The 18659-nt window shown below is 44.5% G+C and overlaps 1 protein-coding gene across 4 annotated transcripts in view; it reads right to left on the reverse strand.

Moving 5' to 3' along the window:
- The window catches only part of ST3GAL3 (ST3 beta-galactoside alpha-2,3-sialyltransferase 3), a 382096-nt gene that overhangs the window by 95020 nt on the left and 268417 nt on the right, over positions 1 to 18659 (reverse strand). For all 4 annotated transcript variants that reach the window (XM_038414046.2, XM_043490453.1, XM_043490454.1 and 1 more), the window contains one exon: positions 1590 to 1684. In XM_038414046.2, coding sequence (XP_038269974.1) covers positions 1590 to 1684 — 95 coding nt within the window. The remainder of the gene's footprint in view (positions 1 to 1589; positions 1685 to 18659) is intronic.

An 18659-nucleotide genomic window follows, 5' to 3' on the forward strand; every position in this document is an offset into this window, starting at 1 on the left:
TTGTACACCTTGTGTGCCTGCTTAAAGCAAAGATCCCCTCTTGTGCCTGATGTAGCATTTCCACTTGTGCTTCCACTATCGCTTCTAATGGCCTTTACAGCAATCCCTTGTGGCTGATTTACACAGCAGTAATCACTTTCTCACTAAGCTGGGAGGGAAACATACAAACCAGAGGGGAGAAGGACTACACTGCGAGTCAGAAGAACCTGGTCAATAAAGTCTGAGCTTTGATCAGAGACTCTTTGTTCCTATTACTGCCATGTTCAGCTAACTGAACCTGCCTCCAAGGCTCGACTAAGACACAGGCACCCTAGGGCCATGCCTAAGACTGCCCCAGTTCGCGGTTATTTCAGAATCTAATCTAAAGCTTTAACTTTAAGCAGGAAAAAAGAAATTTCTAGCCCTCATGGTTGTGAAAAAACTTGAAAATGTGACCCACATGTAAGTGATGCAGCAACATCTGCCAGGATCTGTTGACAATCTGAAATGATAGCTCAGAGGCATGAACTGCTCCATTCATGTCAATAGGGTGTTAACCCTGAGATCCACTGCTCGAGGGAAGGGAACGACCACGCACACCAACATCTCACCAGCAGAGAACTGTGGCATGGAAGGAGAAGAATGAAAGCAGGCCTGTTCCACTCACCCAAATAGGCACACACCTTGGCTACAGGGGTAGGTAATTTCCCACGCTTCCCTGCTGCCACACCTGCCCTTCTCAGGAAGGAGGACGGGAGCTACCCTGCCACCAGCACTCCAAATGGTTGGGCAGGGCCATGGGAATGGACTCGTGCCCCACCATCATCACCATGTTATGATGTTCCCAGGGCCCCAGTTTGCTTTCATATGACTTGCCCTGCCTTATCTCCAACAAGGAGATTTCAGACCAGATTACTACCCCACAGAGAGAAGCGCTCTTCTCACTGCTTTCAGTATATTCTACCACCGGCCACACGGCTCCAAATATCACAGCCACAGGAATAAAAGCTAATGATAAGGGTCACATTTTCTGTCTTTCTTATACTAAGCCCATCACTGTGGTATCTGAGTGGGTTTTTTGGATCCGTTGTGGATCCTCAGGGAACCCACAAGTAACCTAACTATGTAGGCACGTATACAGAGATAATCATCAGCCAGTGGTCACACCAGGGCTCTGCAAACCTACCGGCAAGCAGTGCTACTCACCCTTCTGTCTATGGCCAATTAGAATGATTTTCAAATCAGTTTGGTGCCTGAAGGGGCATTTTGGCTCCTGCCACCAGCTATATTACTATAAACCAACACCCTTGGTGACATTGGAATATTGTACATACTAGTAGAGTGCTCTGCATAACACGGGCACTGCTGCACTTCAATTTTCACCGGGGTCTTAACTGTGCTCCCAAACGCCAGCTTCTAGGGCACAGGCCCTGGCTGTGCTGTGCTGGTCTCTCAGAACATGCATATGTACGCCGTACTCAAACTGGAAAGAAACCACAGCATAACAGATCAAATCACTTTGCGTTTACAAAACAAAACAAAATTGCAGGGCAAATTTCCTGACTCCACAACCATATCTGCTCTCCCACTGACATACAGTCTCATCATACCTTGTCCTTTAATTCCAAAGGGAGGTACAAAGTCCCTGATCCGTGCCCACTTTTTGAAGGAATCATCCAAGAACATTGGTGCTGGCTTGGAGAACCTGAAAAACAAAACAAGAGACACACAAATGTGAACCAGGGGAGGAATAACTTTCTGTAGGAGGCTCTGGGGACTCACTGCCCAAGTGCTGATTGCATACTCTCAGAAGGAAAACAACTGTAGGTCTATTGTCAAGTTTTATTACTACCTTGGAATCCACCCACAGAGGAACCAAAGCGAGTTTCATGCAGGAGCTGGGTTTTCTGAGACAACTGTGGCACTTCACAAATCTGCAACTCACTTCCCACTCAGCAGGTTAGAAAGCCCTGCCAGGTTAGCTTAGTTACCGCAAGTCAGGAGACTCTCAGAGACACCGAAACTATCCAAGTTACAATAAGTTTTAGTTGATACCAACAAGACACTGCCACGTTCTTAACACAGAATCTGCTGCGGCAGTCGTTAGTAGACGGAGAGCCTAAATTGTTCATGGTCATATAACAACGACCTTCTGATTAATATAGTAGAGAGGGGCTGCTCAGCAAGACAACACAGACGTGTGCAGCAAAGACTTAATCCCTAATCACTTAAACCACAAGCCTGTCTGGGATAACTGACGTTTGCCAGGACTGGCTCTCTGGCAAGCCTCTGTGGGCACAGCAGTGCCTGGAGCACTTTTCTTGAAAGTCAAGGTCCACCTGCAAGGGCACAGGCAAGCGTGGGTGCTCACACCGACATGGGTGCAAAGATGTACACGTAGGTAGAGCTGCACCAGTGTGTTTGTGGTGTATTTTAGATACAGATGCACAAGTATGACTCAGTGAGTATCTGAATGTGCAGGGTGAATTGTGAAAGTAGATAAAGGGGCATCTACATAGGTGGCTGCTTACATTTGGTCTATGCATGCAGAGCTACTATCTGAGCCACCACACAAACACAAGAATGCAAACGTGGTTCAGGAGGCTGTGAAATAGCACTTAGTAGTTTACAGAGACTGGAAACAGATGCAGTTCTTTTCTTCTCTAATCAGGATTATCCATTCACTAAACTTACAAATGATCCAGGAGACATGCCACACCAAGACAAACAAGTACCATCAGTCCAGAACCACTTACAAATGAAAGAGAACTTGCTCTTAACTACTGGGACTGAAAGCCTATGGAAACATTCCCGCTAGGGAAAGACAACAGCCAGTTTGTTCTTTTCTAGATGAAGAATCACTGGCCTGCAGCTAAGACAATGTCAGTCTGAAGGAAAAGGTCACCACACTACCATGCAGGAGCAACTCTGGAAATATTAGCTCCCAAGAGAGGCCAGAGTTGAGGACAGATTTAGAGGCCTGGCAGGGAACACTAGTCAGCATGGAGTGCAGCAAGAGCATTTCCCAGGAAGTACAGTAGAACCTGAGAGTTACGAACACCGCAGGAGTGGAGGTGTTTGTAACTCTGAAATGTTCATAACTCTGAACAAAACATTATGGTTTTTCCTGAGAAAGTTTACAACTGAACAGTGACTTAATACAGCATTGAAACTTTACTATGCAGAAGAAAAATGCTGCTTTTCCTGTATTTTTTTTTTTTTTACTAGTTTATGTTTAACACAGCACTGTATTATATTTGCAATTTTTTGGTCTCCGCTGCGGCCTGATTGTGTACTTCCAGTTCAAAATGAGGTGTGTGGCTGACTGGTCAGTTTGCAACTCTGAGGTTCTACTGTATACAAACCCTATCAGAAATCTGTTCATTTCCGAACATTAAAAGAGCAGCAGCACCCTACCCATGCAAAACTGAAAAGCAAGCTGTGAAAAAGCATGAAAGCTGCAGGTGAAGCTAGGAAAGAAGGGCAACACAGCCACTTTCAGATCCTAGCACAACCAGCCTCTGAACTCCCTCCTCTCAGGGAATAACTACAGCCGGCCTTCCTGCAACCCCCCTTGCTACTTGCAGCGCCTGGGCTTTTTACAGGCCCCTCCTGTTCCTTCCCAGCTGCGCCTGCCTCTAATTAGTTGCCCATGCAACCTTAACGCTACTCTCTTCCAGTAATGCCCCAATATGCCTCATTAATACACAGACCTTTACTCTGCCAACCCCACAGTACTAAAATGTATGACCTGTTCACCTCCTTTTACAACCCTTCACCGTCACCCACAGGATTCCACCTACTGCTGTTAAAGGACAACAACAACAAAGGGTTTTGAACATGAAAAGCTGTGTTGTTGGTAGGAGTTAATAGTCATTTAGGTAGCTGTACATATCATCTCCTGCAATTTGTATACTGAGCCAACCAGGCCCGCCTGTCCCCACATCAGCTAGGTCCCACTGCCCCTGCTCTGGCACACCTCCCCAGCTATGCCCTGACCCATTCACTCCCCTCTCCAACCTGACCCGCATGCCAGTTCTGTACCAAGGCCCCCCCACCGCAAGGGAACACATCTCCCATAAGTGCTCGCTCCCTGGTATACAAAGGTTTCTACTGCTGTTACTCCCCACCCCCTTGTAACCTGATTTACACACAGTGCCTTGAGCAAAGGACAACCACGTTACAGCCAAATGGTGTTCCTGGTCGTGTTTCAGAATGGTTGGAGGGGCAGTTTGTGGCAGGGCTGGCAAGAGACATCACAGACTGGGTTTCTGTTCCAAAACACTGGTAGTTTTATGTTTGAGAGATCCTCTGACCCCTGATCAATAGGCATACGCCCTCTCTGAGAACCAGAGAGGTGTCAGAGCTCCTAATGTTTCTATGCCACCCCGTACATTTTCTGGTCAGCCACGAACCCTCTGATTTCCATGGGTGGTACTGCAGATGCTCTCCACCCTAACCTGCAAGGGTTAGCAGCCTGTGCCGTAAGCTTGGCATCAGTCTCTAAACAATCAAGTAACAAAACAGTAACTCAGGATTAGTTGTCGGCACCTTTAAACAAAGAGAAAAATTCCCTCAAACCTTCAAAATGCAAGCGCTTAAGTGCAGCACTTAGAGCAAGACCCTGCCTGGGCAAGTCTCACCCAGCTCTGCCTCTGAGCAAAACTGGCCTACTGGTTCTTGATTGGTCCATTTTCCTCTTGGCCCTTCTCGGCCTCTGGAGGATTGTCTTGTTGGCTACCCACTCTGAATGGATTTTCCTCAGGCAGGGCTTGTCAGTCCAGCAGGGACCAAAGAAGGCTTTGATCCTATTCCCCCCAAAATAAAATTAACATAATTACACACCAGTTGTAACAACCTCCAGCCAGTCAGTCCAAAACTCCTTTTGCTTTACTTGGGGGCTTGTGATTAATTTATCCTTCCTTATGTTACTTGAAAGGTGAGTTCAGAGCCAGTAATCTCAACTCAGTCTGTGATTCATCCAGCTGTCAGTACCTCTCAGTTTAACAGCTCAAGGCAGCAAAAGGAAACTGAATTTTTTGGGACAGCCTGTAACTTGGGAACATTTTTGTCAAATGACCCCAAATTTGGATCATTAATACTACCCTGTGGCTCATGAGGCACATCAAATTTCAAAGCACTCCAAGTAACCATTCACATTTTAGAGCACTTAAAAGAGTCGAGCTTTAAAACATATAAAATGGTGGTCTGGAAACCCACTAACCATTTTTCTGTATTGGTGTATGCACACTGTAAAAATGTATATTTTCTTAACTATCACTCTCAGTGTAGGTCCCCCAAAGATTTAGAGGGCACCGTGCACTACCTTGCGTAAAAATGGACAGAACCATTGAAACAGCTCTGACCTGCATGACATCAATAGCTGGATTTTTAAATCTGCACAAAAAACCCTCCAAAACAAACAAAAATTCAAGCCCCTAGAAACTTTTTGAAAAATGGCTATTAAGCAGAAGTTGGGACAACCTTATAATCTAGCTCTTCCCCTCCTACACACTCATATGACCAGCTGTTCTGCACATCACTTTTTAAGGAATCTTAAATAATCTGAAATTGCTATTTCACACATTTTCAGATTGTTTCAAATAGAACATGCCCAATTGAACTACTAGAAATATGTGATGAAGACCTACCTCCAGAGTTTGATATTGATTTAGCAGCTATTACAATGGAAGACATTAGAAAAGTCATCAGTCAATGCAAAAATGGGGAAGATGCTGACATCGTTGTTGGAGAGATGTTTATATTAAGTGACAAAATTTTACTTGTGTTTTTGGATAAAATATGGAATGAAGAAAAGAACCCAGCCCAATGGAAGAGAGGCCTTAGAGTAAAATTGCCAAAGAAGGGTGCCCTTACCAACAGCAATAACTGGAGAGGAATCACATCACTCTCAGAGCCTGGGGAAATCATGTGCAGCATCCTCCTGGAAGGTAACAAGAAACAAATGAATCTCCAACTCAGAGGAACAAGCAGGGTTTAGAACACTGGGATCATGTGCAGACCACAGTGTTGTTCTCTGACACAACACCTCTTGTGATCATTTTTACAGATTTCCAGAATGCTTTTGACAATGTACACAGAGATAGACTTTGTCTCTGATTTGGAGATTCATTTGTTTCTTGTTACCTTCCAGGAGAATGCCACACATGATTTCCCTAGGCTCTGAGAGTGATGTGATTCCTCTCCAGTTATTGCAATTGGTAAGGCCACCCTTCTTTGGCAACTTTACCATAAGGCCTCCCTTCCATTGGGTTGGGTTCTTTTCTTTGTTCCATATTTATTCAAAAACCAAGAAAAATGTCATCACTTGCTTTAAATAGTATGGCATGTTACTGAATACCAGAAAAATAATTATCATACAGATCCTTGACTACTGTAATGCTGAATATGCAGTCAGAGATGGTGATGACATCAGCCAATGGTTTTCGGTGACAACTGGAGTAAGACAAGGATGTACTAAGGCCCCCTTCTGTTTGCACTGGTCATTGACTCTGTCATGAGGAAAGTAACCACAGAAGGCAACAGAAGAATTTGATGGACAAATGATAAAGCACAGTTGGATGACCGTAGTTTTGCAGATGACACTGCTTAGTTCAACACACAAGTTAATGGGAAAAAAGGCCCAGTTTTGGCATACATAGCCCAACAAGTTTGTATGTTTGCAACAAGGGGAAGACAAAATATATGGCTCTGAACGTCCCAAAAGCAACCATCAGAGTAGACTGAGAAACCCTGGAAGAAGTTAGTCATTTTACCTATCGAGGGAGTGAGATGTGCAATGTTGGTGACACCATGCTAGATGTCAAGCAACTAATAGCTAAAGCAGCAAACAACTTTCATAAACTTGAAAAGATTTGAAAAAGTAGCATGACTGGCACTGATAAAACTATGAATTTTTAATACCGGCATTATGTCTGTCATAAGAACGGCCATACTGGCTCAGACCAATGGTCTATTTAGCCCAGTACCCTGTCTCCAACCATGGCCAAAGCATCAGGGAGTGTACAGAACAGTGCAATAATGGCGTGATCCACCCGTCTTCCACTTACAGCTTCTGTTATTAGAACATAAGAACGGCCATATCGGGACAGACTAATGGTCCATCTAGCCCAGCATCCTGTCTGCCAACAGTGGCCAATGTCAGGTGCTTCAGAGGGAATGAAAAGAACAGGTAATCATCAAGTGATTTCTGTCACCCATTCCCAGCTTCCAGGAAACAGAGGCTAGGAACACCATCCCTGCCCATCCTGGCTAATAGCCATTGATGGACCGATCCTCCATGAATTTATCTAGTTCTTTTTTTAACCCCACTGCAGTCTTGGCCTTCACAACATCCTCTGGCAAAGAGTCCACAAGTAAACTGTGCATTGTGTGAACAAATACCGCCTTTTGTTTGCTTTAATTTCATAGGGTGGCCCCTTGTTCTTGTGTTATAAGGAATAAATAACACTTCTTTAAGCACTTTCTCCACACCAGTCATGATTTTATAGACTTCTATCATATTTCCCTTAGTCGTCTCTTTTTGAAGCTGAAAAGTCCCAGTCTTATAATTTCTCCTCTACTCCTGGGGGAATTCTGCGTCACTGTGCATGTGCAGAATTCATGTCCCCCACAGATTTCTTTGCTTCCTGAGAGAAAAATGACTTCTGACAGGGAAGGAAAGGGAAGCCGTAAGAGCAGTCATGCACCTCACCCCAGCAGCACAGGCAGGTTGGTTTGGGCATCCGGAGCAGCTGGTAGAGATGTAAATCACTGCTGGAGAGGGAGGAGGGCAGGGCAGTCGTGCATGTGAGAGAGAAACTCTGTCCCTCTGGCTCACAATTGCAGCATGCTCAGCGTGGAAGGGCAGGGATTTGGGGTGTTTCTGAGGAGGTAGGTGTAGGGCAGGTTGTGTCCCCTCAGACAGAACAGAATTTAGCAGCCTGCCTGCTTAGTGAATTGTTCCCATTGTCTTTGTGAATTCTCCCAGGAGTATAAAACAGGTGTAACAGATTTAAGGCTCCTTTACATTGCCAGAGTGGGGTAAAGGACAGTATGGCCTCATAAATGCTTATGATGCTTTAGTGATTAGAACTGGTCTGAATTTTTGGACTGAAAAAATTTCCTATCAAAATTTGCTCCATGAACTGTTTGCTACGGACCTTTCTGGAGATGGTCAGTAGCGAATATAAATTGTGAGTTTGATTTCCCAGCCCTCACTTGCTCTTCAGTTGTCTATGATGTAACACTGAGCATATGGCTGCATATATTTTGACTAAACTAGAAATAAAGGTTCAAACCTAGCTACGTTACTATGAGACAACGGGGGTTTGGCGATTTCCTTCAAGGCATCCCACTCCCTTTCTCCATCCATTGTATTGTAGTTTAAATAAATTACCGAAATAATTGAAACCAGTGAGATTATATTGTATTACTTTGACTAATAAAATATTCAGAATTTTGCACATTTTTAAAATATTGCATGCAGAATTTTTATTTTTTTTTCATAGAATCATAGAGTATCAGGGTTGGAAGGGACCTCAGGAGGTCATCTAGTCCAACCCCCTGCTCAAAGCAGGATCAATCCCCAAGTAAATCATCCCAGCCAGGGCTTTGTCAAGCCTGACCTTGAAAACCTCTAAGGAAGGAGATTCCACCACCTCCCTAGGTAATGCATTCCAGTACTTCACCAAGCTCCTAGTGAAAAAGTTTTTCCTAATATCCAAACTAAACCTCCCACACTGCACTTGAGACCATTGCTCCTTGTTCTGTCATCTGGTACTACTGAGAACAGTCTAGATCCATCCTCTTTGGAACCCCCTTTCAGGGAGTTGAAAGCAGCTACCAAATCCCCCCTCATTCTTCTCTTCTGCAGACTAAATCATCCCAGTTCTCTCGGCCTCTCCTCATAAGTCATATACTCCAGCCCCCTAATCATTTTCGTTGCCCTCCGCTGGACTCTTTCCAATTTTTCCACATCCTTCTTGTAGTGTGGGGACCAAAACTGGACACAGTACTCCAGATGAGGCCTCACCAATGTCGAATAGAGGGGAATGATCAAGTCTCTCGATCTGCTGGCAATGCTCCTACGTATACAGCCCAAAATGCCATTAGCCTTCCTGGCAACAACTCTGTTGACTCATACCCAGCTTCTCATCCACTGTAACCCCTAGGTCCTTTCCTATACACTCATTCCCTAGTCTGTAGCAGTGCATGGGATCTCTACCCTCCAATGTATCTACCTCTCCTCCCAGTTTAGTGTCATCTCCAAACTTGCTGAGGGTGCAGTCCATGCCATCGTCCAGATCATTAATGAAGATATTGAACAAAACCGGCCCCAGGACCAACCCTTGGGGCACTCCACTTGATACCAGCTGCCAAGTAAACATGGAGTCATTGATCACTACCGTTGAGCCCGACAATCTAGCCAGCTTTCTGTCCACCTTATCGGCCATTCATCCAGCCCATACTTCTTTAACTTGCTGGCAAGATTACTGTGGGAGACCGTGTCAAAAGCTTTGCTAAAGTCAAGGAACAACACGTCCACTGCTTTCCCCTCATCCACAGAGCCAGTTATCTCATCATAGAAGGCAATTAGATTAGTCAGGCATGACTTGCCCTTGGTGAATCCATGCTGACAGTTCCTGATCACTTTCCTCTCTTCTAAGTGTTCCAAAATTGATTCCTTGAGAACCTGCTCCAAGATTTTTCCAGGGACTGAGGTGAGGCTGACTGGCCTGTAGTTCCCCGGATCCTCCTTCTTCCCTTTTTTAAAGATGGGCACTACATTAGCCTTTTTCCAGTCGTCCGGGCCCTCTCCCGATCACCATTAGTTTTCTAAGTTTTTGGTGCTTATTTTTTAATATTTTGGCGCAGAATTTCCTCAAGAGTACTCCTCGTATGAAAGCTGTTCCATACTCCTACTCATTTTTGTTGCCATTTTCTGTACTTTTTCCAATTCCAATGTATTTTTTTTGAGATGGGGTGACCAGATCTGCACAAAGTATTCAAGATGTGGATATACCTTGTATTTATATAGAAGCAATATGATATTTTCTGTCTTATTACCTATCCCTTTCCTAATGATTCCCAACATTCTGTTCACTTTTTTGACTGCTACAGCACATTGAGTGAATGTTTTCAGAGAACTATCCACAATGACTCCAAGACCTCTTACTTGAGTGGTAACAGCTAATTTAGATTCCTTCATTTTATATAAGCGGCAAAGAGACCTGTGGCACATTATAGACTAACAGACATACTGGAGCATAAGCTTTCATGGATAAATATCCACTTCATCAGATGCATCCCATGAAAGCTTATGCTCCAATACATCTGTTAGTCTATAAAGTGCCACAGGACTCTTTGCCACTTTTACAGATCCAGACTAACACGGCTATCCCTCTGATACTTCATTTTATATGTTTCAGAGTAGCAGCCGTGTTAGTCTGTATTCGCAAAAAGAAAAGGAGTACTTGTGGCACCTTAGAGACTAACAAATTTATTAGAGCATAAGCTTTTGTGAGCTACAGCTCACTTCATCGGATGCATTTTATATGTATACTTTCCTAAGTTTAGGATTGCCCTGAGCATGGGATTGCATCCCTTACCATTATGGCTAATAGCCATTGATGAACTTACCAATCATTAACTTATCCAATTCTTCTTTGAACCCAGTATACTTTTGGCCATCATCACATTCCATAGCAGTGAGTTCCATAGATGAATTGTGTGTTCTGTGAAAAAGTATTTCCTCTTATTTGTATTAAACTTGCTGCTTATTAATTTCATTGGCTGTTCCCTGGTTTTTGTTTGTGGAAAAAAGTAATAACACGTCTCTATTCACTTTTTCCACACCATTCATAATTTTATAGCCCTTTAACATATCCCCTCTTAATCGTTTAGTTTCTTAGCTGAACAGACCTAATTTTTTTAGTCTCTCCTTGTATTGAAGTCTTTCCATACCTCTGATCACCTTTGTTCCTCTCTCTCTGAACCTTTTCCAATTCCGCTGTATCATTTGTGAGATGGGGTGACCAGGACTGGACACTGTATTCAAGTTATGGGAGCATAGTGGCATTACGAGAATTTTGGCCTGATTTACTATCCCTTTCCTAATAGTTCTGAGCATTTCATTAGCCTTTCTGACCACTGCTGCACACTGAGCTGATATTGTCCTACTTTATGGAGCAGAGTCATGAAAATCTACAACAGAAATTGATAAGATGATCAACTCATTCCAAAGTAAATGCCTGCAAAAGATCTTCAGAGTCCATTAAAAAGAGTTTCTTGCAACATCAGAAATTCTAATTAGGAGCAAACCAACCTAGAGCATCAAAGTTGTAAAACAACAAGGATGAACACATTTGGAACATGATTTAATGATCCCACCAGCATGACTTCCCTGCCAAGTAATAAAAATTGGAAGTCAGATCCTACTGAGGAAAATAGAAAGGAGCATCAACTCTGACAAGACAAGTGTAAAAGCACAATTAGGCGGCCAAAAAAGAATTTGAAGACCAACTAGGAAGACTAGCAAAACAGCAAAAAAAAAAAATGTAAGTACATCAGAAGCAGGAAGCCTGCCAAACAATCAGTGGGGACACTGGACAATTAAGGTGTTAAAGGAGCACTCAAGGAAGACAAGGTTAATGTGGAGAAGCTAAATTAATTCTTTGCATTGATCTTCACTGTACACAATGTGAGGAAGATTCACACACCTGAGCCATTCTTTTTAGGTGACAAATCTGAGGAACTGTCCCAGATTAAGGAGTCATTAGAGGAGGTTTTGGAACAAATTGATAAATTAAAAGTAGTAAGTCACCAGGACCAGAGGGTTTTCACCCCAGGTTTCCGAAGGAACTCAAATATGAAATTGCAGAACTACTAACTGTGGCATGTAATCTGCCACTTAAATCAGCCTCTGTACCAGATAACTGGAGGATAGCTATTGAGACACCAATTTTAAAAAAATGTCCCAGAGGTGATCCTGGCAACTACAGGCCACTAAGCTTAACTTAAGTACTAAGAAAATTGGTTGAATCTAAAGTAAAGAACAGAATGATCAGACACATAGATTAACATGACTTGTTGGGAAAGAGTCAACAAAGATTCTGTAAAGGGAAATCATGTCTCACCAATCTATTAGAATTCTTTGAGGGAATCAACAAACATGTGGACAAGAGTGATCCAGAGGATATAGTGTACTTGAACTTTTAGAAAGCTTTTGGCAAGGTCCCTAACCAACATCTCTTAAGCAAAGTCAGCAGTCATGGGATAAGAGGGAAGGTTCTCTCCTGCATCAGTAACAGGTTAAAAGACAGGAAACAGATGGCAGGAATAAATGGTCATCTTTCAGAATGGAGAGCTCAAAATAGCGGTGTCCCCCAGGGATCTGTACTGGGATCAGTCCTATTCAACATACTCATAAATGATCTGGAAAAAGGGATAAACAGTGAGATGGCAAAATTCGCAGATGATACAAAATTACGCAGGATAGTTAAGTCCAAAGCAGACTGCGAAGAGCTACAAAGGGATCTCACAAAACTGGGTGACTGGGCAACAAAATGGCAATGCTATTTTTGACTGTTTTTTTGTCTGTTTCAGGTGCTGACCTAGTCACGTAACAGCGTGTGTGTGTTCATCCAGTTTCCTACATACTTGACTAAATTCTGATGGCAATGATGACTGAACTCCTTGGGGGGAGAATAGTATGTCTCCTTCTCTGTTTTACCCGCATTCTGCCATATATTTCATGTTATAACATTCTGAATTTGATCCTCATCTACCACCATTGATATCAGTGGTGTTTCAGAAAGTATAAGTCAGAGCAAAATCTGGCCCAACATCTTGAACAAATCTGCCTGTCCTTATATGCTGGTTTTAGGCAAACACTTAATCTAGCCCTAAATGCCTGTGAGGGAAGAAACTAGAGTGAGAGTGGAGGAAGAGGTAGCCAGTGCTAGCCCTTGAATGAGGGAGGCACAAGAAAGAGGCAGAACAGGATAGGACCAAGTGCCTGTGAGGGGAGGAGAAAATGCATGAGGATGAGAGACACTGTTTCAAGTTGTAAGAATGCAACAAGAAGTGAGACTGACAGCCACCGAGCACTGTATGCAGCCTACAGTTCTCATGAATCACAGGGGTTTTCTAAGACACTCTCACAGACTGATAAGAGTTCTGCTGTAGTCTGGATCTTTTGTTGTTCATGAGGAGCAGCAGAGTAGGAACTAGAGGGAGAAGGAAAAGCCCCACTCCAGAGAGAGGGAATGTCACGTACATGGTATGCACATTCATGGAATCCTAGACTATCAGGGCTGGAAGGGACCTCAGGAGGTATCTAGTCCACCCCCCCTGCTCAAAGCAGGACCAATCCCCAACTAAATCATCCCAGCCAGGCCTTTGTCAAGCCTGACCGTAAAAACTTCTAAGGAAGGATATTCCACCACCTCCCCAGGTAAGGTGAAGTTTTGGAATAGCCTTCCAAGAGACGCAGTGGGAGCAAAAGATCTATCTGGCTTTAAGATTAAACTTGATAAGTTTATGGAGGAGATGGTATGATGGGATAATGTGATTTTGGTAATTAATTGATCTTTAAATATTCATGGTAAATAGGCCTAATGGCCTGTGATGGGATATTAGATGGATGGGATCTGAATTACCCAGGAAAGAATTTTCTGTAGTATCTGGCTGGTGAATCGTGCCCATTTGCTCAGGGTTTAGCTGATCACCATATTTGGGGTCGGGAAGGAATTTTCCTCCAGGGCAGATTGGAAGAGGCCCTGGAGGTTTTTCACCTTCCTCTCTAGCATGGGGCATGGGTCATTTGAGGGAGGATTCTCTGCTCCTTGAAGTCTCTAAACCATGATTTGAGGACTTCAATAGCTCAGACATAGGTAAGGTTTTTCGCAGGAGTGGGTGGGTGAGATTCTGTGGCCTGCGTTGTGCAGGTCAGACTAGATGATCACAATGGTCCCTTCTGACCTTAGTATCTATGTATCCGTGTAACACATTCCAGTGCTTCACCACCCATCTAGTGAAAAAGTTTTTCCTAATATCCAACCTAAACCTCCCACACTGCAACTTGAGACCATTATTCCTCGTTCTGTCATCTGCTACCACTGAGAACAATCTAGATCCATCCTCTTTGGAATCCCCTTTCAGGGAGTTGAAAGCAGCTATCAAATCCCCCCTCATTCTTTTCTTCTGCAGACTAAACAATCCCAGTTCCCTCAGCCTCTCCTCATAAGTCATGTGTTCCAGTCCCCTAATCATTTGTGTTGCCCTTCGCTGGACTCTTTCCAATTTTTCCACATCCTTCTTGTAGTGTGGGGACCAAAACTGGACACAGTACTCCAGATGAGGCCTCACCAATGTCGAATAGAGGGAAATGATCACGTCCCTCGATCTGCTGGCAATGCCCCTACTTATACATCCCAAAATGCTGTTAGCCTTCTTGGCAACAAGGGCACACTGTTGACTCATATCCAGCTTCTCGTCCACTGTAACCCCTAGGTCCTTTTTGCAGAACTGCTGCCGAGCACTCAGTCCCTAGTCTGTAGCTGTGTATGGGATTCTTCCGTCCTAAGTGCAGGACTCTGCACTTGTCCTTGTTGAACCTCATTAGATTTCTTTTGGCCCAATCCTCTCATTTGTCTAGGGCCCTCTGTATCCTATCCCTACCCTTCAGCGTATCTACCTCTCCTCCCAGTTTAGTGTCATATGCAAACTTGCTGAGGGTGCAATCCACACCATCATCCAGATCATTAATGAAGACATTGAACAAAACCGGCCCCAGGACCGACCCTTGGGGCACTCCACTTGATACCGGCTGCCAGCTAGACATGGAGCCATTGATCACTACCCGTTGAGCCCGACAATCTAGCCAGCTTTCTATCCACCTTATCGTCCATTCATCCAGCCCACACTTCTTTAATTTACTGGCAAGAATACTGTGGGAGACCGTGTCAAAAGCTTTGCTAAAGTCAAGGAACAACATGTCCACTGCTTTCCCCATATACACAGAGCCAGTTATCTCATCATAGAAGGCAATAAGATTAGTCAGGCATGACTTGCCCTTGGTAAATCCATGCTCACTGTTCCTGATCACTTTCCTCTCCTCTAAGTGCTTCAGAATTGATTCCTTGAGGACCTGCTCCATGATTTTTCCAGGGACTGAGGTGAGGCTGACTGACCTGTAGTTCCTCAGATCCTCCTTCTTCCCTTTTTTTAAAGATTAGCCTTTTTCCAGTCATCCGGGACCTCACCGGATTGCCATGAGTTTTCAAAGATAATGGCCAATGGTTCTGCAATCACATCCGCCAACTTCTTTAGCACTCTTGGATGCAGCGCATCTGGCCCCATGGACTTGTGTTCATCCAGCTTTTGTAAATAGTCCCGAACCACTTCTTTCTCCACAGAGGGCTGGTCACCTCCTCCCCATGCTGGCTGCCCAGTGCAGCAGTCTGGGAGCTGACCTTGTTCATGAAGACAGAGGCAAAAAAAGCATTGAGTACATTAGCTTTTTCCACATCCTCTGTCACAAGGTTGCCTCCCTCATTCAGTAAGGGGCCCACACTTTCCTTGACTTTCTTCTTGTTGCTAACATACCTGAAGAAACCCTTCTTGTTACTCTTAACGTCTCTTGCTAGCTGCACCTCCTGGTGTGATTGAGTCTGCAAAGATTACAAAGGCAGCATATAGCCTCCAAAATCAGATTTCTAAAATAAACAGACACACAACTTATTTGTTTTGGCATGAAACCTATCTCCTGCTCTGTTTTTTCAGGTCCAGATGTACTCAGGATTAGATTTGATAATAAAATAGCTAATGGGAGACTGACCAAACCTGACAAACTCCTGATAAGTACCCAGCATCGCCCCCCAGAATAACTGACTCAGCTCTCGAGATACCAGCACTTAGAAAAGCATGAAGAGAAAGGTTAATTTATGTAAGAGATCTCTTCCCAACCAGCCCCAGATGTACATTCTGCTCCTCATCCCCTTCCATTAGAGAAGTTGCCTGGTTTGATAGTGCAGGGAGAGGGGGAGGCTTGTCCTAGCCTGACTTCACATCTCTTGCTGATATTAATCCCGTCAAAAATCAAATTAGCTTGAAGGTTCCTCAAGCTCCAGGGAGGTGAAGCAATGTAAGGAACGGTATGTAAAAGGATTAACCCAATCCTGCAAACGACACACTTCCGTTCCTCACTCAGTATGGCAGGCTGTGCCATGAATGGTTGGCTGGAAGAGGAAAAGCTGAAAGATTTCTTCTCTAAAGATACCATCTGTGCAGGATTGTTTTACAAGGTCTCCGCTTCTTAGCATGAGACAGGAGGAATACCCAAGGTCTAGACGGATTTTGGGCCTCACAGACAGCGGTAGGGCCAGGCTGACAAAAAAGCCCCTTCTTGAGCCTTCAAGCTGCTGCCCTGTGAACATCCCAGTTAGTTCCTTCCAGAATCCTGGGCTAGCTGATGCATCTGGGCTCCTGGAACAGAGCATTGATGAGACAATCTGCTGCTTCTGAGTGGCTCCTTTGAAGCCCTTGATAGACATTCCAAAGGAAACCCAATTTGGACCCCAGCCATAAAGGTGGACGGCTTCAAAATAACAACATTCCCAATAACAACATTATCACTAGATCACACTCTACCCTGCGGTGACTCAGAAATTGACAGAACTGAAGTACTGTTTCATCAATGGCAGCATCTGCACCCGATCAGCTCTCTGTCTGTATGTGAGGTATTGGTCTCAATGCTGATGTTCCCAGGGCCTTCTGCACCTAGAATCTCCACGCATCCAGTGTCTATACCTTGCCAGATTTTGTTGGATTCTTGGGTTCTGATATCAGAGAACTACGAGGTGGAAGCTGAGTGAGAACAGCAGCTAATCCAAGAGATATAGGGGTCTACTTAGTCACAGACTAACCACAGATTTCTCTGACGTTGAGTAGATCTTTGCAGCTGTATGAGATCAAAGGTAATATATTGTTCCCAAGAAGGTTATAGGCTCTCCCTTTTTGTCCTGCTCTGCCCAGTGTTCTGCTCTAGCACAAGCAGCTTTGATGGTAGCTCTGATTTTAAGGAGGAGGTTACCAGCCCATGGCACTACAGTAATACTGTAGGACAGGGGGGTTCTCAAACTGTGGGTTGCAACCCCATTTTAACGGGGTCATCATGGCTGGCGTTAGACTTGCTGAGGCCTGAGGCCAAAGCCGAAGCCCGAGCCCCACCACCCAGGGTCAAAGCTGAAGCCCAAGGGCTAAATCCCTGGGCATCGGGGCTCATGTTACAGGCCCCCTGCTTGGGGCTGAAGCCCTTGGGCTTTGGCTTTGGCCCCTCCGCCTGGGGTGGTAGGGCTTGGGTGGGCTCAGGCTTTGGTGTCCCCTTGCCCCCGGGGTCATGTAGTAATTTGAGTTGTCAGAAGGGGGTCGCAGTGCAAGGAAGTTTGCAAACTGCTGCTGTTGGGTAACAGGCCTTCGTGACTGTAGTTAGTTAAGTTGTGAAAGGAGGCTTCTGCCTTGGTGGAATGTCTTCCCCAAACCTACCACCCAGTCTCTGATTGCTCCAGGAGAGCCGCAAGAACCTACCACCAGAAAGAGCCTCTTAGGGTAAAGTAGAGCTGTGTCTCATCTGCATATTGTTGGCACTTGAGTCCATGTCATCTGACCAGTTCACCTAATGGTTGCATGTAAATTTTGAGAAGAACTTGGAGAAAGATAATTGTTCTTTGTGGGACTCCACAAGAGTGGGGTCTATTGGTGGAGGTGCAATTTCCTGTTACAACTCTTTGGGTGTGTCCCTCCAGGAAGAAATCAAATCATTTAGTGCATTAATGTGGACCCCTGCCACCTCTCAACTGAGAAAGAAGTATTTCATGGTCAGTGTCAAAGTGCAGTGCAGAGAGGTCCAGGAGAATGAGAATGGAGATTTGCCCTCTATCTATTGACAAATCATCAGTGCCACTAACATGGTTTCAGTTCCATGTCCTGGCTTGAGTCCAGACTGTGCCAGATCTAGAACGTTAGCTTCAGTTAGAGGAGTTTATAGTTGGCCTTTGGCTAGCTTCTCTACGAGCTTGCTCAGGAATGCAGGCTTGACACTGGGCGGGGGTTGGTTAAAACAGATGTAGCGCAGGGTGGGGTTCTTCAGTGTTGGTCAGACTACTGCATGTTTCAAGGAGGAAGGGAAGATTCCTTCTTTGAATGAGGGGTTGGCTATTTTGATCAGAAGTAGCAACAGTTGTTCATGACTCTCTTTCACAAGCAAGGAATGGCATGGTCAGATTCACAGGTCTTGGGTACAGACTCCTTTAGGGAGTCCAGCTCTTCTCAATAAGTGACTGTACTGAATGCTTGTAATGCAGGGGGTTGTTGGCTGCAGGTGTTTGAGAAGGCTTCCTGAATGATCTTTTCACTGCAGTAGTATGACAGTTCTTTGCCACACTTGGTGCTGATGCAGGTCGTGGTCACTCATAATTGATGAAGTGGTTTACTACCCTGGATAGCTCCTTGGGGCAGGAGTCGGCAGCTTCATTGGAGGCTAAGAAGATTCTTTTGGCCTGTAATATGGCCTCACCACAGACTTGGAGACATTTGTTATATTTGATCCTGTCTGTTTCAGCCTTTGTTTTCTACTATCATCGCTTGAGTTTCCATGCTCTCTTTATCTGTCACATAGT

The sequence above is a fragment of the Dermochelys coriacea genome, chromosome 8 (assembly GCF_009764565.3).
Source record: "Dermochelys coriacea isolate rDerCor1 chromosome 8, rDerCor1.pri.v4, whole genome shotgun sequence".
In the NCBI taxonomy this organism is placed as follows: Eukaryota; Metazoa; Chordata; order Testudines; family Dermochelyidae; genus Dermochelys; species Dermochelys coriacea.